Below are 26,082 nucleotides of genomic sequence, written 5' to 3' on the forward strand. Positions count from 1 at the left end.
GGGCAGGGGCACGGAGGATGGGCTGAGACTCACCCCTGTGCCCACCGCAGCCCACAGTTCCTTTCAAGGTGCACGATTTTGTGCACTGGGGTCCTAGTGTTACAGAATTGTATCTGTTTGCCTGTGTGCTCTTCACTAACTCTGAAAGTGTCTTTTTAAGTTAAATATTTGGAGCTGCAATTTTGCAAAGTCTATAATGCTACCTTGACAAGAAAATGAGGTATTCCTCACCACGGAAACATCTAAACCCAAGCCCTGAGACACCCCTCGTGCATCCTCACCAGAAGAGAAGCTCTCTTCTACTACAGGGATCAGGAGCAAGCAGACACCTTCTCAATCATGCATGCCCCTCCTTCATTATGAAACAGGTATGAGAATTCAGGAGCCATGAAATTAATTATTTTTGGAAAAATATTTTGCTCAATTATTCAGTGCAGAGAATAAATAATTAAATGCTACCCCTCCTCAATCTTCCCAATTCTGAGGAAGACATCCTGTTTGTATCCGGGCCAATTAGAATTTACCATGGAAACAAAACATCAACCAAGAGCTGTTTGCAGACTATTTAAGCCTCAGAGAAGAGCTATATTCACAGGCCTACACTAGCAGGTTGCCCTTGAGTTGGGATGTAGTATCTGTAGAGCAGAAATTATATATCTTACCTTTCACTTCTCATGACCGTTAGGACATATTTTACCTAAGAGTCTTGTTTTCCAACATCACCTGAAACCCTGACCTGCACACTTCCCTGAGTGGGACACAGGGCTGCTGATCTAAATGAACAATTCTGGCATTGCTGGCTGTCCAAATAAACAGGCTGAAATTTGTTCCAAAAGTATCCCAAAGCTATCTCTTATGTCTTTTTATGGTTTCTTTCAATCTGTACACTGCAATTTCTCCTAACTTTTCACTTTAGTTTCTTAGCTGAGCACACTGCCACACGACATCACATTTAAGAAAATGTGCCTGTGTTCATTGTGCCTGTGTTTTCTCTCTTCTTACTGACCATGTGTATTTAGTTTTTAAATACTGTGTGAAACAATGGGCATATGAACCACACTGTTACAGTTTAATACCTCTTACCCATTACACCCTCATCTCCAATGTCTAGTATGCCTGATCAACTCTTTCACACCATACCCATTTATAGGAGCAATTTCTGCAACCCAGTAATCTAAACCTCTTCTTAGTGTGGTAAGTGTATATATTAAAGAGCAATACACGCCTGAAACTGGTCCCTCCACTAGGTACTCACCTTCTTCCTCCTCCTCCTCTTCTTCTTCTCCTTGGCCGCCTGGGCTTGCTTGTGCTCCCAAACCAGGTTGGTGAGGTTGGCCACATACTCATCGGTCTGCTGTAAAAGGTAAGCTAAACGCCTGTCTTTCTTTTGATCAATCAGTTTTCTGTAGCCCTCTTCATCTTCAGCCTGTTAAGGAAGGAAGCCAGATCAGAGCCTAATGACAGTTTGCAGATGCTTTTTCCCCTCCCCCTGACAGTCTGAACTCCAGTGGTGAGTGCAGCAGAGTGCTCCAGGCTGCAGGGGTTCCCACACACAGGGAACCGGGCACACACAGGGGAGAGCGATGCCTACATCCTGGGACACCGGGGTTCGCGGCAAAGTCAGGACACATGGCCGCAGTATTTATGTGGTGTGATGGAGCACGCTGCGTCGGCTCTTTGTTCTTCTGTGTTTCTTTAACAGCACAAAAATGTTAAAATCAGACAATTCACCATCTGAAGTTTATTCTTAACTTTGTATGTAGGAAATTTTCAAATACGATCAAAAGTGGAGAGAATAAGTATTTCTAAAGGGAAAATAATCAAATGGGCACTGAACAAATAACTTCTTATACGTAAAAGCATTACACACATTGCGGTTGATAGGAGAGGTCAAATTTGGGGGATTTTTGTCATAACTGGCACTGTCCTTTGGGCCTATGTGACTGGGGACAAGTCAGCTACTACCTGACGTCTGATACAACCCAACAATAACACAGATGCAGTAATTCCCACCTCCACCTCCCATTCAGCCACATTATGAGGTTAAATGGGGTAAAAGCTCTGATATACTCTGTGCCATTTCAGGAGAAATCTTTTGTTTATGTCCCAATAAAAGGACACCTCAAAAATATTTCCCTCTTGTCACGTAGGATAGAGAGAAGAGGCCGCAAACGCCTCAGGAGGCGGCTGCGTTACAGAAGGGCCCAGCGCCTTCCTCAGGGCTGGCGCTCCAGCCTGTGCCCGTGTGACAGCAGGCTCACCCCTCAGTCTAGCTGCTGTCGGCCCCGTGGATGAGCACGAACCTCAAATGCTATTAGAACTCTAATTGCTTTTCGTTATGGTTGATCTCACTTGAAGAAAGAGTGATAGAAAACTTCAGTTTCTCTGTTATCTGTATATTCCATCATTTAATTGCAAAAATTAATGATTTGCAAATGCCTAATCATTAGTGTCAAACCAATCTGTTACTGAAGTGCTAATACAGCTTCACTTCGGTTGAATCAGACAAATCTGACTGCCGACTGCTCAGACTCCTCTGAATCAGTCTCCCGAGCTAATTAGACATTTCTTGGGCAGTCTTCTTCTTCCCCCAAAAGGAGAGGAAGGCGGGAGAAGATGGTAAGATTTAGTAGGACCTATTTTAAAATATGGTGTTTACTCTCTGGGACCCCAAAAATCAATGAAAACAAAATGCAAACCTTAATCTCAGCAAGGAAGAAAGACACTGTCACTTGGAATTCCCCCAGGACATCATTATGGGGTGAGGCTCATGACTTTCTCTTCATGCAGGACTCGGGAGCTATGTCCCAGACAGAACCTGCAGGTCTCCTAGCACTCCAGATCACACACACTTGTGTAAAACCCACAGTGTTCTATGAGGTCCAATTACAAAAAAAAAAAAAAAAAAATGCCGACCAATGAAATCAATCAATCTCTTCTGTGATATACATTCACTGAAAAATAACAGGGCAAAAATAATAACCCCTGACTAACCTCTGACAATACCCTCCCGCTGCTATAAACAAAAAGCAACACTTCAAAATTAATGTAACAATCACTTTTTGCATTGTTAAGAGAAAAATTTCTGCCATAAAAAAAAGACATCAGGTTCCAAGACACAACGTAATGAGCTATTCATTCAAAACAACGTGTGCCATTAGTCTCAAAGAGGCAGTATTTTAAAAAGAGCTGCCATTTCCAGCCTTCCAGATCTGGTTATCAAAACTCCCAAGAGATACAGTACCTTCCTTTATGTGAGAAGCTAAATCTGAGCAGCAATGCCATCTTAGGACATGGGAAAACTATACGGACCAGCTGTAACCCAAGATGTGTGACGTGCATTGTCCAGGAAAGAGGCTGTTTGAGCTCCATCCGCATGAAGTTAAGGGGACATGGTCATACATGTGGTAAGCAGCTTCTCCTTTCTCCTTCTACTAGGGCATATTTAACACTCCCAGTGCAGGATGCGAGCGGGGCATTTCCCGGGCTCCTCACCATCAGTCTGCGCATCCTCTCCTTCTCGATCCGCTCCGTCTCTTTCTTCTGCTCCCTCTCGGTGTTGGCGTGCCACGTTGCCACCGCTTTGGAAAGCTTCTGGATCTTCCCGGCCACAGAACGATGGTACTCCTTGAAATCTTTCGCATGTTGCAAAATGCTGTTCAGGTATTCCTGAAGGATCCCAAGGGGAGTAGAAAAGAATACTGAAAATCCATTTCCCAAGGCCCTGGAGGTTTCAGCCTAGTCCAGGAAAAACACTCAGTGTGCATTTCACGTGCATTTCACAACAACAAAGACCAGAAACCTGGGACTATTCTGGGATAGGTGCCCTAGTGTGTGTCTCCATAGCTGAGCGCCGGCTACCGGGCTGGTGGGAGAGATGACCTCTCAAGGTTTATTTTCGTGCCAGCCTGCGGAAGAGTGGTCTCTGAAGCTTTGAGGGTGTGACCGCATGAAAATGGAAAGATAAAAAATGGAGAGGATAAAAAGAAAAAGGAGAGGAACCTGAAAAATGAAAATGATAAAATTAAAAGCCACTCGTTCTCAAATAAACCTGAGGGACATGGGCATATCCAGTGAGAATTATGTTATAAAAGTAATGTTTCCTCTGCTCTGAATCTCTTAAGAGTCCCAGCCGAGCAGCTAGGCCTGATACTCCAAAGGTTGCAGGTTTGATCCCCGGTCAGGGTACATGCAAGAAGCAACCAACGAATGCATAAATAAGTGGAACAAAACAATGTTTCTCTCTCTCTCTAAAAAAAGGAATAAAAAAATTTAACTATCTTAGAATTGTGACTCAAGATTTTATAGGAAGCTAAAACTCCATAAGTAATTGGTACATATTTTTTAAATAATGGGGGAGGGGTTGTGTACCCTTATGTACACTAATTCTGACATTTTTTTAAAAACGAAACTAGGATAGGCACTAAACTGAGCACAAAAAGACAAATAAATTATAGATAGGCTTAGGAAATCAAATCCTACATCAAAATATTTCCAACCCCCTAGAAAGGAATGTTCCTAAATATCTGGCCCCATAAAACCTCCAACTAGGCCCGTCACAGAGCCCTGGACACCATATTTGTCTGTGTTATTAAAAATAACTCTTTGCTTTCTTCTTTCCAAGTTCCCCAGGATTTTGCTGTGGGAATCCCACCCAGACCGCAGCTTTCCAGGGGAATAGGAAGGTGACACCTGATTGGAACAAAGAAAGCCCAAGTCATCTGGCCTAAGTGTCCGCGACTACACAATGGAGACTATGTAAGTTCCAAGGGACTCTAAAAAATTAAAAAAAAAAAAAAAAAAAAAAGTTCCAAGGGACTCTTCTGCTCTGTGATGCCCCCTCCGCCCACCGCACACATTTCCAGCCCTTCTGCTCCAGCCAGTTAAGGAGTTGGACGTGTCTGTAAACACGAGGACAGGCAAAGCCAGGCCGTGGTACCTGGTGCTTCTGCCGGCGCTTCCTCTCCTGCTCGATCTTCTGCTGCTTCTCCAGCTTCTCCGTCATGCGGGCTTCCCGCAGGGTCTGGCGCTTGCTCCGCTTGTACGCTTTGGAGTTGAGAGCCGTCTCCAGGGTCGTGTCCCGCCGCATGCAGGCCACCACCTCCTGCCTCAGCTGCGGGAGGAAAGCAGTTAGAGAGGCTCCCCGAGCAGTGGCCAGACCCCTGACCCTCTCCTTCTCTCGTTTCCCCTGAGTGGGGCAGAAGGGGGATTCTACAGGTTTCTCACTCACAGTTGGCCTTTTTAGTAAATAAAGGGACTAAATCATGCCAAATTTATGTGGCATGGCTTTTTAAGATGGTATAGCTTTTCTTTACAAATCAAGAAAAAAAGCAATTGTAGCATTACATTAAAAAAAATAAAGTAGATATTTTAAATAAAGTTATTCATCCTATTTAATTATTCCAATGATACTAATTAGTTAATAAGATTTTTTTTTTTTTACTTTGTCTTAAATGCCATACTAACGGGCTCCTCGTTTTTAAAAAGATTAACTTTAATGATGCTCTGCAAAATGAACAGAAGGATTACTTCCTGTTCATGGACAATGGCAGCAAATACTCAAACAGTGTTAATTCATAGTCTCATGTAAAAGACAAGAGATACAAGTTTGGGCTTCTCCCCAATTCTAACAATGATATTCTTTGAAAGATATTCAAAGTTTAAACTATATCATGAACTTTTTTTAGGTGATCATAAGTATAATAACTTACCCATTTTGTATGTTATGTGATAGAGGGTGGAAAATTGAAAGTATACATCAAAATAATAATTCAATTGAATCTGAAATCAGCATGAATTACAGCTCATTTCATTGGGAAACTTCTTAGATAATAGAATTTTTCAATAAAATCAAGCAAAAATCAGAGACTAATAAGAGTCTAGCATAGTGAAGCTAATTTGAATATAATGTTATTCCTAAAAATATACTTCGGTAATATTTTTTAAACAAAATCTTATCAAACACTTTATCAATGCATTTTATGAAGTCACCTATAAGAAGGAAGAAAATGGAACTCAGAGATGTTTTCTTTCTTTGCTTTTTTTTTAATTTCTAATTTTTTTTTTAAGTTCTAATCTGCTCTCACAAACCTATGACCAAGCAGCACCCAGCCACACTGATGCCCCTTAGTGATATTATAACCAGCTAGAGGCCCAATGCACGAATTTTCATGCAAGAATAGGCCTTCCTTCCCCCAGCTGCCGGCACTGGCTTCCCTCTGGCATCCGGGACCCTGACTGGCTTCCCTCGGGGCCACCCGTAGGCACCAGGGACCGGGGCTGGCTTCCCTCCAGCCCCAGCTTTGTCAGGAAGGATGTCTGGAATGATGTCTGGAAGATGTCCAGTCTATTAGCATATTACCCTTTTATTATTATAGATAAGGCAAATGTACTCCCAAGGTCATATGACAATAGCAAGTGAGGTGGCCTTGTGATTTTAATCACATCCTCCAATAGACCAAGTCATGCAATTCACTTTCATTCATTAGTAACTCATTTTGTATGCCCTAGGACAGTGATGGTGAACCTTTTGAGCTCGGCGTGTCAGCATTTTGAAAAACCCTAACTTAACTCTGGTGCCATAGAAATTTTTTGATATTTGCAACCATAGTAAAACAAAGACTTATATTTTTGATATTTATTTTATATATTTAAATGCCATTTAACAAAGAAAAATCGACCAAAAAAATGAGTTTGCGTGTCACCTCTAACACGCGTGTCATAGGTTCGCCATCACTGCCCTAGGACCTTAACCAAGCAAACGCATCTGACTGATGGCAAAGTGCCCCTTTTCCCGTCTGGCTAAATGAGGCAGCCTGCAGACCAGGAGACCTGCAGACAGGGTCCTTAAGACAAAACTCACCAAGTGAAAATCAGCTCTACGTCATTCCACTGGTGTCCTACTGATTTAGCAATTCTAAAGCAGATCATTATGCCAGTGTTTATTAATCAGTGACTACTATGAACCATAGCAGGAACAACAGATAATAACTCATTGGTTACTCAGTGCATAGGTCTGACAGGATCAAATGCACCAAACTTGTGTTGTGGTGAATAATCAAGTTACAAGACACAGGTTTATGTATTTCTATAAATGCTGGACTATTAATTTAGCAGAGTGGCTAATGTCTTTGTTAAATATGTTCCCGGCCGTGCTAGGATTATACATTTGTGCTTACAAAGAAGCTCTCATCTACCACGTGATTGTTTTTCTTGGGAGTCATAAAGGCAAACACGAGCTATCTCATTTGTTCTCAAGGTTTCGTCCACGGTAACAAACTGCCATAACTCTGACTTTGTAAACCATCCTGCAGGTGGGAAAAAATGTATCTGATACACAGGCAAGAAAAACAGAATAATAAGCAGTTCGTCTTCAGTGCTTTTAACTCTCTGCTGCTGGTCTGAGAGATACACGATGTTACTAAGTTTCCATCTTTATAACAATATTGAAGAGACTTAAGGAAACACGCCAATCTCCAACAATTACATTCATTTCCTCCGCCTCAGATTTGCTGGGGAAAAGGTAATACCTGACGTTGGAAATTGAGTAACCGAAGTGCTTTCAGTTCCACGGTTGCTTTGGTTCGTAAATCCGGTGGCAAAGAGCCAGGCAGGTTTTCCAGTTCTTGTATCCTGTGAGCTATGCGAGCCTGGAGCCTAAGGGAGATAGTAAAACAGGGGCGGGAGAGATGGAAATATACATTACAGTTCAGTCTTAAATGACAAACAGTAACACTAGGTTCAAGTTCATGGCAAAACCTATCCCAGATACTCATGGCTGATTTCTGACACCCAACCAGATTTTCTGATGTTAAACAGAGAAAAGCCACCCTTGCATTAATGCAGACAGGTGCTATATGTTGCTTAACGCTCTGGTCTTGGACATAACCTTTCTCTAACACCCAGGAAAAAAGGCTCATGACACATGTAGGAGGAACATCAAGTGCCACTGCTCGCTCTGAACAGAGAGAGAAAATGAGAGGCAGGAAACTCTGACTTGCTCCAAAAAGCCCAGGCAGCCGCTGGCAGGCGGGCAGAAAGCCTCCTTTCCAACTTCTGGTTCTGTCCTACGGCAACGGGGCCATCTGCCCGGCTTGCCAAGATGCTGATGACGACGGCCTTTAAAGCTGAGTGAACAAGAGCCCTTGTAGATGCTGAGGCCACAGAAATCGGCCAACCCAAAACATTCAGAGAGAGCCCTGCCAGCCACAGCCACTTCCTCTCTGAGCAATGCTTGCTGGGGGAAAGAAAAGGCAACTTAGGCGTTTGTAAAAATCAGGTTTGGGGCAGCAGCAACCAGCAAAGTAAACAGTATTTAAAAGCTGGGAGTTTCTAGAAAAGGACTGCTGGGGATTCTCACTTTAGACACTATCAAAAATATAACTGCAGGTAATTTCCTCATGAGGGAAAATAGGAGACATCCCCCTTTCTTCATTCATTTGGGATACCAGGACTGTTACTCACAGAAACGCCTGGTTCTAGAGTTCACCTGGATTCTTTTTTTTGCAAATAATTATATGCCATTTAAATCTATTTTGAGAACTGTCTTCCCCAAAATTTGGGGCAAAACTGTCTTGGAAGAGACTTCAAAAGAAAGAATAGTAATAAAAAAGGCAGTAAGCTAAACTAAGTTAACATGAACTGCACTACGTTAAGCACATTTGATGCACAATTTAATTCATTCTCTCTCTCTCTCTCTCTCTCTCTCTCTCTCTCTCTCACACACACACACACACACACACACACACACACACACACACACACACATACACACACACACACAAGGTATAATGGTGCTGTTACTGATGGGAAAACAGAAGCCTGGCGATGTAAAGAAACACGTTGACTTCAGAGCTAATAAAGGAGGTCTCTAGATGGAAACTCCTTTGCCTGACACTGAACCACCACAGGGTAATTAAAATAGACTTTCTAGCTGAGAACTTTCCTGGATCTCAACTATAAACGTTGATTATTTAAGATTCTGTTAAAAATTAGTATTATGGTTTCATCAACCTTTACGATGATGTGTGTGTGTGTGTGTGTGTATATATGTGTGTATATATATATATATATATATATATATATATATATATATATATATGAAGACGTAAAATCTGTGACTTAGATGTGCAAAATATCTTGGGATTTCATATGGTCCAAATATCAAAATGATTGTTTAAAAAAACAACTTTGTTATTTGCCTTGGTAGAGAAGTAAAATGTCCTCTTTTTCAAAATTTTAATGATAATAAAGGAAATGCATTGTTTTTCATTGATTTAACTGAAAATAATATAACAGATTCCTACTTTATTGTATCCAGATCAATTTCCTAAATAGCCACATAGCCCCAAATCTCCAAATACTGCAACAGATGATGCATCTTAACAATTAAGATATTAAGAGAAAAACCTTTTGTGGATTTTTTCAAATATATAATTTAAAGGAAGTAACTAAACTGAAACAATTTCCCTTTTGTAATAAGGCCATAGTAAAAGGAAAATTAAATATAAAGGGGTGAGATGAGGACCAACGATGGGGTATTCTCCTTCCTTGGTTCTAGACTCTAGACTCTAGAGTCATTTCAGACCTTTTGCATTTGAAAAGCCCAGAACCCAAACCATTCCTTGTTGTCTGGTTTACTCTCTTTGACAAAGTGGGTCAGGTGCTAAATTAAAGGAATAGCTGTGTTTCCCTTAATCTTCTGAAGAACGAAATAAATAATCTTAGGACAGCTGGACGGACAGTGTAGAGATTAAATCACACTGATCTGGGCGGGTGGGAGCTGGGGAGTGGAGGGGGGAAGAAGGGAGGTGGGGACTGGGGGTGGATACGGCCTTGGGGGACTGGGGCACTGCAGTGGGTGAGGAGCTGGGGTGGTGGTGGGGGGGGGGGGGCGGGGGCTGGGCGGCGGCGGCGGGGGAGAATGACACTTCTTCCTGAAATGACTGCTTCTTTCCAAAGGACCTAGTCACTTGTCAGTGAATCTCAGATTCCCCAGCACAGAAGAATCTCTTTTTTATGAAAGGGAGGCAAGAAGTACAAAGTACAAACGTGCGAAGTATAGGGGAAGGGGAGGGTGACATTATATGCATTCAATTCAGCACGTGGGGGGTGGGGGGTGGGGGTGGGGGCCAAGGTACAGGAGGGGTTTCTATAACACAGAAAATGTTGTCTTTTGGTGGTGGTGGTTGTTAATGGAAATCTTCATTTTAAATAATGCTTCTCTCCAGACAATTTCATCTTCCTATCAATGGGATTCAGCAGGTTGCCCAATAAAGAGATTCAGGATTCTCAACTTGTCGAAACAACAACAGCTGTAATACTGCCTGACTGCAGGGGGCTCATTTAGTGTCCTCACGAGCTCAGAAAATTGAAGCAGAATTAGGTCACTCAAGTTTTTCATACAGATTGAACAGTAAATCAGGAAGGGTGACTGTTCTGGCAAGAAAAAGAGTTCCATTAAAGGCAACAGATATTTTGTTCAGGTCCAGAGGAGAAGTTTATGATTCCTGCAGGAGAGTTATTTGAACAGAAAATGACACTGGTACATTTTGTTCCTGCAAGGAGCTGAGTGACACTTTTAAAAAGAGAGCGAGGGAGGGAGACCGACTTTTTGTAACTCTGCTGATAAAGTGGCCCTTGGTTAATTTTTGAGAAGGAATTTTCAGGGTTGTAATGGATACCAGGGAGGACAAAAAGAAAAAAAAGCACCCCCAAAAAACACTGGCTATATTTGCTTCCAGAAGCAAAATTCTGCCTTGATAAGCAGAGGGCTGACAGAACACAGAAATGCTCTTCCTTCGAATCTGAAATCCATCTCCCATGCAAACATTTGTGGAATTAGTTTACATGCTAATGTGACAATGCCTGGAGCCCTTTTGCCCAAACATCTAACTCTCAGCGGAGGAACTGAAGTTAGGTATATTGGTGGGGCAAAGGAAGTGTGCCAAAAAGACAAGACACCCAGACGAAAAGCACTGGGACATCTCTCTGACACTTACTACGGAGAAAAGCAATAACGTTCCTTTCAAAGAGAAAGGCTCCAATTCAAATGGGCAAACTGTTTTAACTGGAGGCTTTGTACAGATCTGAGGCAAACTATTCATATGCATACACTTATTTATGCTATTACTAAATAAAGACGGCCAATTTGTCAAAATCCTCGCATGATGAACAAGGAAAAGCAGCCAAGGGACTTAACGTTAAAAAAAAATTTAAGATTCTGACAATTTCCTTTCAATTTTCATAGACAAGATAAGTGATATCATAACGGTCAAAGGAATGAACATCTGTTAAAGAATTTTTGACAGATGACTCTGCTCAAACTAAAGTTTATAAAATTGTAAAAGAGATTTTTTGTTTGTTAATCCTCACCCGAGGATTTTTTCCCCCACTGATTTTTAGAGAGAGTGGAAGGGAGGGAGGGAGAGAGAGAGAGAGAGAGAGAGAAACATTGATGTGAGAGAGACATACTGATTGGTTGCCTCCCACGGCCCTGACCAGGGTCAGGGATCGAGCCTGCAACCGAGGTCCTACAACCGAGATCCTGCAACCGAGGTATGTGCCCTTGACTGGAATCGAACCCAGGACCCCTCAGTCTGAGAACCGATGCTCTAACCACTGAGAAACCGCCTAGGGCTCCAATGGATTTTTTTAAGACCTTGCTCAAATCCTTGATCAGAAGGTACAGGTACACTGGGCTCTTCCAGTTCCCAATGCTACAGGCTAAGCAGGCCATTCTCTCCAAGAGGGGCAAGTGGAAAGCCTCCAAGCTGTCTTTACAAGGGCCCAAGGGTCTTAATCTACCCTTTTTAAGAGAAAAATTTTACTAATCTTGGCAGTGAACAATTTATCTTCGTATCGGCAGAAACCAGCTGTTGTTCTATAAAGAAGCTAGAACATGCCCCTGCGATGCGGCAGGTGCAAACCTGTGCCCCTCAGGATGGCCATGGGGAAACGCAGTCCAAAGGCCCCTCCCGCTGTTTGGACCCAGGCCTGCCAGATCAATCATTTCAAAAGCCATGCAGCCTTACAAACAAGGAGACATTTGTCAAGTCATAATACTATGAAAAACAGCCATTCCACCACACTCTCCAAGGCATACAGTTTAAGAGATACTGACAGATACATTATTTTTTTATAACTATAGGAGTGAAGGACAAAAGCTTCTCTAATATTGAAATAGGCTAAATAGAACTCTTAACGCTGGATACCTATTAAGATCACTTCCAAAAAAGGTGCAAAAATGAGCTCAGTACAAGAAAGGTCTGTAATTAAAATCCTGGTGAAAATGAAAGAAAAATTAGAAGCCAGTAACACACACACACACACAACACAACACAACACAGGTTGAGTAAAGAAAAAAAAATACAGATGCAATTCTAGATACAGAGAGTATCTCTGATGTTATGAAGGTAATTCACATGACTTAACAAAGGTACTGGTAGGTTTGTGCCTTCAGGGTAGGGAAAAAAATGTTCACTCTTAGGAAGTCAGAATTTTAGAGTAAATGATACTCTCTATCCCATTTACTGTCTTTTAAAAATTGCTTTTGATTTTTTATAGCAACATAAAAGATTGTATATAAATATAGTTTTTCTGTCCAAGAAACATTTGCTAATATTTGACTTTATAATACACAGCAATTATTCACCCAACAAAACCAGCCTATGAACACTGAAATAGCTACAGATGATGAGCATCTAGCTCCCCAGGGATACATGAAATGCTGGAAACAGCAACATAAAAGCTCTTAATTGAGGATTAGCAATAGTAATGAGACTACAGTTACAGTCTTCATAAAAAACAACAACAAAAAAACAAAACTGCACACATTTAACGGCAAGTTACTGTGGTTTCTTTCAGGATAACTCTCAAAGCTGATAGCTTAGTATTTTAATCTAGTAATGAATAAGTCATGCGTTTTTCAATAAAGTTTAAGGTAATGTTTGAAAAGGGAGTCTATTACATTGTTACTAACATTCTCTGTAATTTTTAAACTCTAATTTTCTGTTCAATTAAATCATTTTGGGGAAATAATACTAATAGCTATTATGTATTAAACGTCTTTGTGTCATTTTATCTCCTCCCACAAGAAATACTCGAAGATCCTCTTTTAACAAATGAGGAAATTAAGTGGCAGAAAAGAGATGGAACTAGACCAAGGCAACACAGCTAGAAAGTGACGGACATGATTTCTGTCTCACTCCAGGAACCATGATCTGAGCTTTGCTTTCATTTGACTCAGTACTTATTGGTCTCCCTTTTGGTTAACATTCACCATGTACATGAGGGGTCGGCTAACAATGGCCTGTGGGCCAATCCTGCCCATAGCCTCTTTTTGTAAATAAAGTGTTTTTGGAACACAGTCAGCCCATTATCATATGGGCTGCTTTCTCACTCAAAGGCAGAGATGAGTAGTTGTCAAAGAGATCATATGGCCCTGCAAAGCGTAAAATATTTACTACCTGGACCTTTCCCGAGAAGGTTTGCCAACTCCTGATTTAGGTAAATGTGCCAAATCAGGTGAGAATTATGTTTCTGGAGGAAGAGTTTAAAGGACCCCATATGAAGACACTTACATCGGGCTTACTCCTAACGTTGGACCAAGGCATAGACCAAGTGCTCGCTTCAGCGGCACATATACTAAAAAGGCATACACCTAAATAATGCATGAATTTAAACAAAAAATATAGTATACCTACCAAAGTGTACTTTAGTATCATGAAGGTCAGGCCAACACAAAACACTCAACATCTGACCAACTTGCAGTCACCAATCAAGGATAAGCTGGCAAACTAGATCAGGCACCCCATAATCTGTGTGAGACAACCACTTATGGTCACATCTCCAGCGCCTAACACAGTGCCTGACCCATCACAGGGATGGATAAAGGTGTCCTGATTAAATGAGTGAAAATCACAGAGCTGCCAACCCAGAGCCATCAGAGAGCCCCCACCACAACCACCTCCCCACCCCACTTTGCTGAAATCATTCCCATAGCACGAGTTTTGGCCTCTGCAATCATCCTTGGGCCTTTCCCTCAACCACAGAGAGGAGCAACGAAAGCCCCGGGAGACTGCACCCACCCCCAGGCTCGGTGAGACTTGCAAGAACCCCCGGGATGGGGTGCATTACCTATATTCCCGCTCCTGCAGAATCTCCACGGGGTCCAGGCCTTGCGGCTTCTGAATGGGGCTGATCCGGCTCTGCTTCTGCTGCATCTGCAGCATGGGCGAGGGCTGCCCGGGCGCGGGCTGCGGTACCGAGGGCCCGGGCACTGCGGCCGTGGGCGGCTGCGCTGCTGCGGGGGGCGCGGGCGAGGGCCGGCCGCTGGGCGCGGGCACTGGCAGCTTCTGCGGGGTGCTCGGGCCGCTCAAATCCGGCCCGGGGCCTGTGGGACAAGAGCGACATGAGCAGCTTGGGCGGGTCATTGACCTGCGGCCATACCAGGCCTGCCCGCTGTCCCGCTGGGGCCCAGGGATGGTGACCAGTAACTATCGAAGGATAAGAAAAAAGGAGGGAAGAAAAATAAAAAATGAGGTGTGGAGAGGAAAGGCGGGCCAGAGAAATAAGAACCTGGGGCGAAGGGAAAGGCATCACTAAGGGGCATTCGTGGGAATGGCCCCCAGGCGACTCCTACATGGTAAACTGACTAAAGGATGGGCTGCCAGGCTTTGGTGTAGGTCTACATCCAAAGTGGATTTTTAACAAGAACTATAGGTGCATTCAGAGTTCAGAAAAGTAAGGGAATAACCTAAGTCAGTTAGGTTATTACAAAGTAAGTTGATAACATAACCTAAGTCAGAGGCAGTGTGGGTGTGGTCCTAAAATCACACTCAGTCCCCGCTGGACGGGCCTGCTGTTAGAGCCAGGCCTCACACACGCAGCCAGGAGCCTGCGGTCCTCTGGTGTGAACTCAAGAGGGCAGGCATTTCCCCTTCATGACCTCTCAAGTATAGTTCAGATTAAATCAGTGCACTTCAGACCTGCAATTTCTTACTACATATTAGAGATATTTCTAAAAACATTCAGTGCAGAGGAAAAACAATCTGCTCGTTCCACGTAATAAAAACTAGCAAATATGAAGATTAAAGAGAGCATTCTTTGCATGTTATCAGAACAAAGGGATATGCATCTGTCAAGCTTACTGAACTGTACTTAATACGCCAATTTAAAGCAACTGTCCACATTGTACTGAAGAGGCTGGGATGGTAAGTGTGGGCCTAACATAGGAAGATTCCATCTCTCCTCCTAAGTGGATTTTGACTTACTTCAAGATTATAAATATGATTAGAGGTGCCACCAGATGACTTAGTAAATTAGAGAAAAGAAAATCTCAGTAAGCAGAAGTTAAAACCTCTCGGGCATTCTTTCAAGAACTGTCTTTATCTTTTCCAAGAAAAATTAAGATGATTCAATCAATGGTGACAAAAATAATAGTCTATGCACTTCAGAATGACTTAATAATTAACCATACAAAGACATACATTATGAAAAATTAAACACTTTTATTCAATTTCCAGCACATACCTTTTAGAAATGGGCTTACATGACAATGCACAGGTAGCCATAAGCAAACACTCTGACAGGAGGAATGTGAAGAATTAGAACAAACTGCTTAGGAAACTGCAGTATGTGTATGTGTGTGTGTGTGTGTGCATGTGTTTGCGGTGTTCCTACTGTTTCTTTTTCCCCCTTCTTCTAAAGTTAGGTAAAACTTTCCAAAGATACAGAGCTTGATAAGACTTCTTGAGGTAATTGGTAGCCCTGGTTCTGGTGTTGATGAAGAATTCTTGAGGGAAAAATATTTATTTTTATTGTAGGCATTTTAGGTGTACTATCATAATAAAGAGATCCTTTTCAACTAAGTACTTTCTGGTGTGTGTGTGTGTGTGTGTGTGTGTGTGTGTGTGTGTGTGTTTTGTTTTCTGAATGAGAGGTCTTTTGCATAGTGCATACCTTTTCATAATATTTTATACTGTACTTAGAGTTTCTTTCATCCATATATAAGAAACCAACTTCTAAGCATTAAACCTCAGGGTTGTGAAGCATTGGCATGAGTTACAGAAAGACATTTCAGGATACCGTTTTCCTTAGAGGTCTTTAACAACAGGGTAGATTTTTCACTTGGGGTGCTTTAGGTGATCCAGCCAGAAGAGAGGAGCTGGAGATTTCTAACACTTACTTTAATCTTCTGTAATTCTACGAATCTCCTTAATAAGCTCAGGAAACTGGCAGAATTGAATATATCTGAAGGCTTGGTGTAGCATACTAAATAATGAAAACCCCCACCACCTTTAATAAAAAGAACATGTGGGTCTTACTGAGAAGATAATATCATAATAATTACCTTAAATCCAGTTCTCGAATTTTTTTTTCCTCTTTCCAAAGTTTAAATAATTCATCAACAAAAAGCCATAAAAGTGTAATACTGTTACAAGTTTCAATTATTCTGGGCATTTTTTCTTTAGCATCATAGTCTGCAAATACCTATGCAAAAGCCTATGATGACTCCTTGATGTATATATTCAAGTCACTATTTTTAAAAACCACATTCCTCTTCCCTCCAACCTTCCCGCCCCCCCTCCAAAGGCACCCAGAGCATGTGTGATATCCCTGGTCCCGAATCTAGTCACTTTTAGCTTCTGACTCCCAACTAAAGCTGATACATGCAGGACTGGCCTTTGGCCGATAAATATAAAGGCATTCTTATCTGGTTGATTGGACTTTAAAATTGAGAAGCAGAGACAGAGACCCAAACATGGGTGTACAAAGCCAAATCTCCAACTGAAAAAGTACTACAAATTACTGTGAATTAAACAGGGACACGCAAAGCGCCCTGGACCAAAAGAACGGTAAGTGTCCCCTCAGCTCTACTGCCAGCTGGCTGCGTGAGCCTGAGCAACTGCCCTAACCCCTGTGCCTCAGTTTCCCATCTGCAGAATGGCGGTAATAACAGTGCCAACCTCAGAGGGTGGCAGTGAGGATTCAATGAGACAATGCAGCGCTGCTCCATCCTCAGCTTTTGTCATTTTTGCTGCCACCAAGGACACAGAGATAGAGAAGTCTCATTTAACTACGCAGCTCTGCACAGACTGCATGGAAAAGAAAGGACTTGGGGAAATTGGGTATGGTCTTAGCTGGCAACTTGGAAATGCCCCTTTCTCTACAGCGAACTTCAGAATGTTCCTAGAGTTTAATACAACTCAGCACAAATACGCTGAGAAGCCGGCTTGCCCTGCGCTTCCGGAACCTGCAATCAGACTCACTTACAGGCAAACTCCCTTCCTAACTAAACACACACGTTTATTTACTGCATGGATCTGTTTTCCATTCCCTCCAACCGATTCTAGAAAAACTTGTATTTGCAGAGGCAGCTGGCCACAAGCAGACATGCCCAGAATGGCACCACCTGTCCCTAGGTTTTCTGCCCGTCCCTCAGGCGGCTGAGAGTGGAGCTGCCAGGCTGGAAATCATCTCCACGGCAGACACTGGTGGTCTGCTAACTGATAAGACCTCTCCCTGGTATCTGCAAGTGGAAGACAAATTACATTCTTTAGCTTATCTCTGACTCCTCTACAACGTAAACAGTTTAGGCTTAATTGTCAGAGGCACAAAATGCATCTGCTTTCCCTTCGGTCCTCACCTTAGAAGTCAAGGTAGAGAGGGATGCTCTGACTCTCCTGAGGGGCATCCCAGTGCAGCTAAGGGGAAGGGGGGTCTTTACTGGAGGCACCCATGCCTGAGGTTAAGAAACAGGGAAACAAACTCATTCAAACACCTCAGTCTCACAAGTACAGAATGTCTATGCATTCGGAGTTCCGAATTTGCCTTCTGGCTCACAAAGGTATTTAGGCAAATAATTCTGTGCATTAAAGAAGGATTGAAACGGTTTCCACCGGTTAAAAAAAAAAAGGCCTGTCCGGCATGGCTGAGTGTTTGAGGGTTGACCTATGAACCAAGAAGTCACAGTTCAATTCCCCTCAGGTCACATGCCCTGGTTGCGGACTCCATCCCCAGCAGGGGGCGTGCAGGAGGCAGCCAATCAATGATTCTCTCTCATCATTGATGTTTCTCTCTCTCTTTTCTCTCCCTTCCTCTCTAAAATCAATAAAAATATATTAAAAGAAAAAAGAAATGTAATAAAGCATACTTACGTTGAACATACCAAGAAACTTTAGATGACTAAAAAGTGGAAGGGGACTGAAAAAACTGAGCAATAAAACTTTGACTTTCTACCATAAAGTCCTGCCTGCACCCCTCCACCACCAACCCAAATCTTTTCAGTTCCCATTTTTAATTTTGCTTTAGTATCTAAAAGGAAAAACGAATCAGAATGAAAAGAAAATGATGGGTTAGATTTGAGGGGAGCCCATAACAGGACTGAAGAGTTATTTGCTCGGTGAGCAATTCCTCCAGTCAAACTGTAATTCTCTGGTGGTAGCTATGATGATGTCCATTTTGGTGATTTATAACCTTGGAGCAGGTTTGAGGCAGACCACCCCAGCCAAAAAGATTCTCTTCAGACATGAATAGCTCCAGAAAGTGGGACAAAAGGAAAATGAAATCACAGCTACCTGCAGATAAGTGGACATACTTAAACTTACTTTTTCTGAAATATTTGTAGAGGTATTTATAAGCAGTTTACTTTATTTTAGGGGGGGGGCAGGCGGGTGTGGCCCAATGGACCAAGAGGCCCCGGGTTCAATGCCCAGGTTGCAGGCTCAATCCCCAGTGGGGGCATGCAGGAGAGAGCCGATGGATATGTCTCTCTCATCGATATTTCTATTTCTCTCCCTCTCCCTTCCTCTCTGAAATCAACAAAATATTTTTTAAAAAGAGGGAGAGGAAGATAAACAGTAACAACTAATAAAAGGTGATATTAGCTTAAAAAAAAAACTTGTCACCTTATTTTGACTTTTCCTAGATGCCAATTGAAAAAATGTCTTTGTCAGGGAAGGTTATCATCTCCCTGTGAAACCTGAGATTTGGGGGAAAAGTTCAGCAATGCTGTTAGAGGCGACGCCCTTCCCGGGGCAGGAATGGGTCTGCTCTATTTGAGGAGGTATCTGCTTTCCTCCTGCATCCACTCTGGCATAAAACACTATCTGCCCAAATATTTCCATTTCTAGGGAAGCCTGACTCCTGGAAATCCAAAAGACATGAGCAGTGAGTAATAAAGCGAATTCCTGCCCTGGCCGGTTTGGCTCAGAGGATAGAGCGTTGGCCTGTGGACTGAAGGGTCCCAGGTTCGATTCTGGTCAAGGGCATGTAACTTGGTTGTGGGCACATCCCCAGTAGGGGGTGTGTAGGAAGCAGCTGATTGATGTTTCTCTCTCATCGATGTTTCTAACTCTCTATCCCTCTCCCTTCCTCTCTGTAAAAAATCAATAAAATATATTTTTAAAAATAAATAAAGCGAATTCCCCCAGATGACAGGGGCCTGGTGAGGAAAGATGTAGGCATCGAGCTGGGTTAAAAAAATGAAGCCCTCTCTTCTGGAAATGATCCAGAAAACACACAGGATCCTGTTTATTAGGACAGGAAGTATTTGTTATGTTCAAGATCCAAAGGAACTTCATCCTTTAACCTTCCCAGAGAAAACAACATTCATGGAAGGGCACCCTATAGCCCCCTGTAGCTCTGAATTCTACCAGTGGCATGAAGTCAGACCACCAGAAGGCCATACAAGGACTATCTCATCTCAACACGTGACATATGTCATAGCCTCGACTTTGATCCCAGGATACGTAAGAACACTAGGCCATGTGGATTCTGTTATTCCATTTATGATGAACAAATGTTATCGATACCTCCGTCATGCAGTACCACTTACAATAACAACATAATTTAAAACAACAATTCCAGCCCTGGTTCAGGTGGCCCAGTTGATTGGAGCATTGTTCGTATACCAAAAGGTTGTGGGTTCGATTCCCAGTCATGGCATATACCAAGGTTTCAGGTTCAATTCTTGGTCTAGGCACATATGGGAGGCAACTGATCAAAGTTTCTCATATCAATGTCTCTCTCTCTATTTCCCTCTCTAAAATCAATAAAAAATATATCCTCCGGTGAGTATTAAAATAATAATAATAATAAATTCCACGTAGGAAATCCACTTTTTACTCTCAAGCTACAAATGGGCCTGCGTCCTCTGTGAACTGGTGAGCAACTTCCTTCGAATGGTGAGAATTAGGTGCCTGACCCTGTCTCCTTTCCGGCCTGGACACCCGTCATCTTGGATGCTCAGATGCACAACCATGAGAACTCCTGTGGCCCCCTACATGCTTGACCTGGACTTGCATTTCCCTTTGTTTCTGACTTTCTATTTGACAATTATTTCACTGCAGGTATGTTTCTTGGAAACCTCCCCAAATGCTTTCCACAACGAAAAGGGAGAGGGAGAGATCAATCAAAGGGCATACGATGGAACACACTGGGTGCAGACTTCTTTCCCTGGGGCTGGTGGACGGGCTCCCGCAAACCTTGCACCTCTTGAAAGAGAATGCAAAATCACAGGAGACAGTGCCTTTTGCCCAGGTCTACAGCTTGCACCAGAGTCCCCAACGGTTGAGAAGCTCAAACAGCAGAAAAGACCAGGAATCTGGGCCAACTAAGTAAAGCAAGGCAAGGGAACCGGCCGGCCAGGTACAGCGAAAGGCTGAGACAGCCCTGGGCTTCTACCAACCCAGTGCTTCTGCGCCATCAGCAGTCTTTCTCCTCCGAGTTGGACCATCACATGATTCATGTGGTTGCATATTAACCTACCAGATGGTCTGTTGAAGTTAACAAGGGCCTGCTGCTGCGGCTGCTGCGGCTGGGGCGGCGGCTGCTGCGGCGGCGGTGGCTGCTGCTGCTGCTGCATGCCAGGCAACGTCCTTTTCCCCTGGACTGCGAGCTGCAGCGTTTCGGGGAGGTGCTGGCCCCGGGCCAGCATTTTGTAAGCTAAAATCTGAGCCCGCAGCTGATGCAGCTGGACAGGACTGAAAGGCGAGGGACCTCTGTTGGGCTGGTTCATCGCCTGCGGATCGCCAGGGATGAGGGGCCCTGGCTGGTTCGGTGGCATCTGGGGTGGGGTAGGGCCGCCTCCTGACGACATAGGGCTGGAGATATGCTCTGCAGCTCCCAGGGGAGATGGGTGTGGTGACATATAACCTAGAAGAAAACACAAAAGGAAATCACAAGCTGCCCCTGATGACCCTGGAAGAGAGGCATTCCTGAATATTTTGGTAATTTTCTACAACAGCACTGTCTGATAGAAATTTAAAATGTACATAATGTAATCATCACATTATTATATAACAAAATTTATATATATCACATATATAATTTAAATTTTTCTAGTAGTTACATTAAAAAGTAAAAGAAGCAGATAAAACTAATGTTAATAATACATTTCATTTAAGTCAATGTACCCAAGATATTATCATTTCAAAATGTAACAATTGGTAAAGAGACATCTGCATCCTTTTGTTCACCATCTCGATTCAGACCAGCCACGTTTCAAGTGACCAATAGCCACCATGTGTCCTCCAAGGTAAACTGCTAGTGGCTGCTGTCCACCTACAGGAAGGCACCTGGGGGTAAGTCTCACACATTAAAAGGAGCTCCAACCTCGAAACAAAACCCGCAGGTGTCTGCTATATCACCATGTGAAATGAAGCGTCTCTTACGGAGGCAAACATTTCGTGGCTTAGTATGCACATGAGGAATAGTTTGCAATCATCGAGGGTTGGCACTGCTGTAGGAGTGTACACGGCACCGTACATGTTGTCTTCGTTGAGTTCTCCCTGGAAACAGCCTGACGGAAGGATGGAGTGCAGGTGATGCCCCTGGAAGGAGCAAGGGCACTGGCAGGGGATGGAAAGGTGAGCTAAGGAAGGGAAGGCAGCCAGTAAGGGCTGTGCTGTTGAGCCAGCTGCTGCGGCCGGTGCCTGAAGATTAATCTCATGCAGGCTCTGGTATATAAAGTGAGTAACCTGCCTCCACGTGACCCCGGGGAGAGTACGGAGCTGGGTGTTTACACTCTAAGGATCCCCTGTCAGTGCTCATGTCACTGGGTTCTTTCTAGGGTCTAATATTAACTGTTGGATAAAAATATTATTAACTTTGTTTTTTAAAGACTTAAAAGTTTCAAAATCTTCTAAAGACCACAATACATAAAAATGAGAGTAAACAGTTTGGGTTGTAAAAGATCTAAATGGGAAGTTTAAGAATACTTTTCTTGAGGAAGAAAAGGCAAAATGAACAAAAATTGCAAGGAACTTGTTTCAGGAGTTGAACGGTAGAGCTCAGCCACCGAATTCCTAGCAAAACCTATGACTGTTGCTGGAGGGAGACCCAAGATGAAGGAGAGCACAAAGCAGCCGGCTGCAATCTGAGAGGTTGCCCTGACTTCAAACCAAGTGCTAATTAATGAAGTCAAAGGTGTCCTCAGACACAATACAAAAGATCAGATGGAAGGTCTCTGCTCTTTAATAAATGGACTTGTGTCATAATTATAATAAAGGTCAGCACCTAGGGTTTATTGGACAAGTGCTGTGTGTTTGAACCTTTGCTGAGTTTGAGCTGAAACAGCTTTGTGCACCTATGTGGGACCATCGCGACCTGAGACTGTGGCTGCCACAGGCTGGGGACGCACATCGCCCTTCACCAGACTACAGAGAGGAAAAGACACAGTTACTTTCACCTCAGATTGACAGTGGGAAAGGGAAACACATTTAGCTTGATCCCCTAAGACGAGAGTAGGGTTTGTTGGATCAATTGGTGACCAGTAGAACTTTCAGAGAAATCCTGTCCTGAAGAGAAATGAAGAACTACCCTCGTCCCCAAATCCCTCCTCCATGGGGAGCACAAAACCACACAGCCATCAGGGCTCTAGCCGGTCATATAAATTAGCCAAGAAAATGCCCCTGAAAGCAGCCTGCAAAGCCAACAGAAATTTAATTCCAATAACATACACCTATCTTCATCATTAACAACATTCTTCCTTTTTTAATGAGGCTTAGCTCTCTAATTGTAATGCTGGTGCAAAGCTTTTGTTCATTATAAAAGCACCTTCCAGGCACCTTTTGGCCAATCCTGCACCTATCACAGGGAGAAAAACTTCCTACCAAAGCTAATGACACTCATAGTAGAAGGTGTTAAAATGGGTCATATGTCTCCTGCCTCTGGTCTCTCCTATTTCCTAAGGTTATCAATTACAGCTTACTTATGATAAATCAGAGGATGCCTAACATAATGAACCAAAACATAATGAACAATCCAGTCTTAACTATATAAAATTGTTTATCACATCTTGTGTAAACTGTGAACTGTGAGCAAAGTTATGAATGTGAGACAGTTACATTATGCACAATAATTAATTTTACTTTAAACTGGTTAAAAAAGAAACTGAAAGTAGAATAAAAATCACTTTCCATAATTAATCAATAAACAAAATTTTACCTCAAATTTAATAAGAAGAAACTGAAGGTGGGAAAATCGCTTCCTAGAATTTATAGGGGATGTCAATAGAATCATTCTATCACAGAATGATATTAAAGACTAGAGGCCTGGTGCACAAATTCGTGCACCAGTGGGGTCCCTCGGCCTGGTGGGGTCCCTGCGGGATAGGGACAAAACCGGTTCTCCAACATCCCTGAGGGGTCCCGGATTGCGAGAGGGCACAGGCCAGGCCAAGGGACCCCACCAATGCATGATCAGGGCCAGGGAGGGACACAGGAGGTTGGCCAGCCTGGGAGAGACTGCGGGAGGGCTCCAGGGCATGTCCAGCCCGTCTTGCTTGCTCAGTCCCGATTGGCCGGACACCAGCAGCAAGCTAACCTACCAGTCGGAGCATCTGCCCCCTGGTGGTCAATGCATGTCATAGTGACTGGTCGGCTGGTCAACTGTCTGCCCCCTAGTGGTCAGTGCACATCATAGCGAACGGTTGAGCAGCCTTAGCATATCATTAGCATGTTATGCTTTGATTGGTTGAACTAAGGACCAGATGACTGGACACTTAGCATATTAGGCTTTTATTATATAGGATGTGACAGTGATTCAGATAAAGAGAATTTTTTGTTCTAAATGACTAGCATTCAATAAACTTTAGGTAAAACAGAATCTAAACAATGAAACAAAGTATTTTGGCAATTATCTTTAGTTTAAGAAACAGAGTGAGGAAATTGCCCAAGTGTGAGTATTTGTCTGAGGATGACAATGTTGATACAGAATCTGCTCTTTTTGAAATCTAGTTTGATATGCTCATTCAAAAGCAGTCAAAATGTGGCAGTTTTCTTTTCCTTGTCCTCAAAGGCCATTATCTCCCTAGTTTCACCTTGCCTCAGAGCGACACAATCATCTTTCTCCTTTTAATAATCTTGAACTTACAAGTGCCAATTTTATATGAATTTTCTCTCTACACACACACACACACACACACACTCACACTCACACATGCAAACACGAAATATTATATACTTGCCTTTGAAGACTTTTTTTTTTACCCAAGAACTAAAAGTAAACAATGTTATCATTGGTACCATAAGGTACACAATTCAGTATTTATTGAAAGAAATGATTTTGCTTCTCAACCAATCACTTAAAATAACTTAATAGGTTGCTAGGTAGTTAAAGCTGGCAGGTTTCTGATCAATACCCCATCTCTCTGTACCTGTGTGTTTATAAATGGCTCTCTACACTAGGGTTTTTAAAGATACATGTTATTATAGAGTCTAAAGTCTTTTAAAATCATTATACTAAATAAGACTGCATTATACCAATACTACTTTGTCAAAAATACATGGTTAAATAATTCATTCCCCAGCCTACAACGCACTTTTACTACTTTAGAGAAAAATATTACATGCTAATTTTGACTCCACTTAATGCAGGCCCCTGCATTTCAAAGTAATTATAATTTACTGAAATAATATAAAAATGAAGATTTATTTAAAATTGTTGATTTCTGAGTGCATAAGTTCACTTCTCTACCTAACTGAACAAAATTTACTAAGTATGTATCCAGTTATGTGCTACATACACATTAGTGCCAAGTGTTGGAGAGTCCAGAAAAAATCATCATTCTTAAGTTGATGAAAGGAGCCAAGCAATGAGAGAAATTTGAAGATACATAAAAGTAAAAATACTCCATTAAAATTCATGCATTTTGGAGTTTTCCCATGGCCCACAGTTAGAGGCACTACAAAGCCAGAACAGATAGAGCAAGCACATGGTTTTGCCAATCACTGAATACAGCTCATCTGCACTTCCCAAGTATTAAAAATTAGAGCTACATTAGCTCTGTGAACACACCTAGCTCCTTAGAATTTTAATTCATTCTTAACACTAAATGGGTCAATTTTTTTCTTCCTGGACTGTAAAACGTCCCAAGACATTTTCAGGATGCTTTTCTGACATGGTCAAGATTTTGTGAGTCATCTGCAACAACTATACCTACCTGTCATCAAAATTAAGATCAGAGTCTGGGATATTCACAACCCTGTTTGCATATTAATGAAGACACACTCCTATGTCACCATGACTTTCCATCTTTGAGGGCGGGGCAGTCAATTAGCATATTCCCTCCTTATTGGCTGTGGGCGCCACCATCTTTTGAGGGTGAGACAGTCAATTAGCATATTCCCTCCTTATTGGCTGTGGGTGCTGCCATCTTTGCGATGGTATGAGGGTCAATTAGCATATTCCCTCTTTATGAGATAGGATAAAACTAACTACATTTTTCTAAATCTTTACACTCGAAAACCTTCTCTCAGGTGGTTGGAGGCCTAATCATGGATGGAGAAAAAAGCTCATACTAGTATATATTAAATTACATAGGAGTATACAAAAGAATGCATAAACCATAAACTTTGAATTAGAATATCAACATACTGGGGTTAATTAGTGCTAGAATAACCCATGCCCCTTGCATGTTTAATGACCATACCATGATTCTGAAAACAAGTTACACTGTATTCAAAAGACTTTGAGGTATCTTTACATGCCTCCAACAGTGAGGGAAAAAGGCACCAAGAAGAAGAGAAATATTCCATATATTGATTTGGCCATTATTGTGGGTTGAATCGTGCCCTCTAC

At 42.5% G+C, this 26,082-nt stretch overlaps 1 protein-coding gene across 9 annotated transcripts in view; it reads right to left on the bottom strand.

Moving 5' to 3' along the window:
* The window catches only part of SMARCA2 (SWI/SNF related, matrix associated, actin dependent regulator of chromatin, subfamily a, member 2), a 169,004-nt gene that overhangs the window by 122,653 nt on the left and 20,269 nt on the right, over positions 1 to 26,082 (bottom strand). For 8 of the 9 annotated variants that reach the window (XM_059656800.1, XM_059656802.1, XM_059656803.1 and 5 more), the window contains exons 4-9: positions 20,770 to 21,156; positions 14,137 to 14,392; positions 7,530 to 7,656; positions 4,940 to 5,113; positions 3,496 to 3,669; positions 1,256 to 1,426 (exon numbers count right to left, since the gene is read on the bottom strand). In XM_059656800.1, coding sequence (XP_059512783.1) covers positions 1,256 to 1,426; positions 3,496 to 3,669; positions 4,940 to 5,113; positions 7,530 to 7,656; positions 14,137 to 14,392; positions 20,770 to 21,156 — 1,289 coding nt within the window. Of the gene's footprint in view, positions 1 to 1,255; positions 1,427 to 3,495; positions 3,670 to 4,939; positions 5,114 to 7,529; positions 7,657 to 14,136; positions 14,393 to 20,769; positions 21,157 to 21,416; positions 21,565 to 26,082 lie in introns of all 9 variants that reach the window. The other variant, XM_059656806.1, reaches the window with a different exon arrangement.

This window comes from Myotis daubentonii, chromosome 11, assembly GCF_963259705.1.
Source record: "Myotis daubentonii chromosome 11, mMyoDau2.1, whole genome shotgun sequence".
Lineage (NCBI taxonomy): Eukaryota > Metazoa > Chordata > Mammalia > Chiroptera > Vespertilionidae > Myotis > Myotis daubentonii.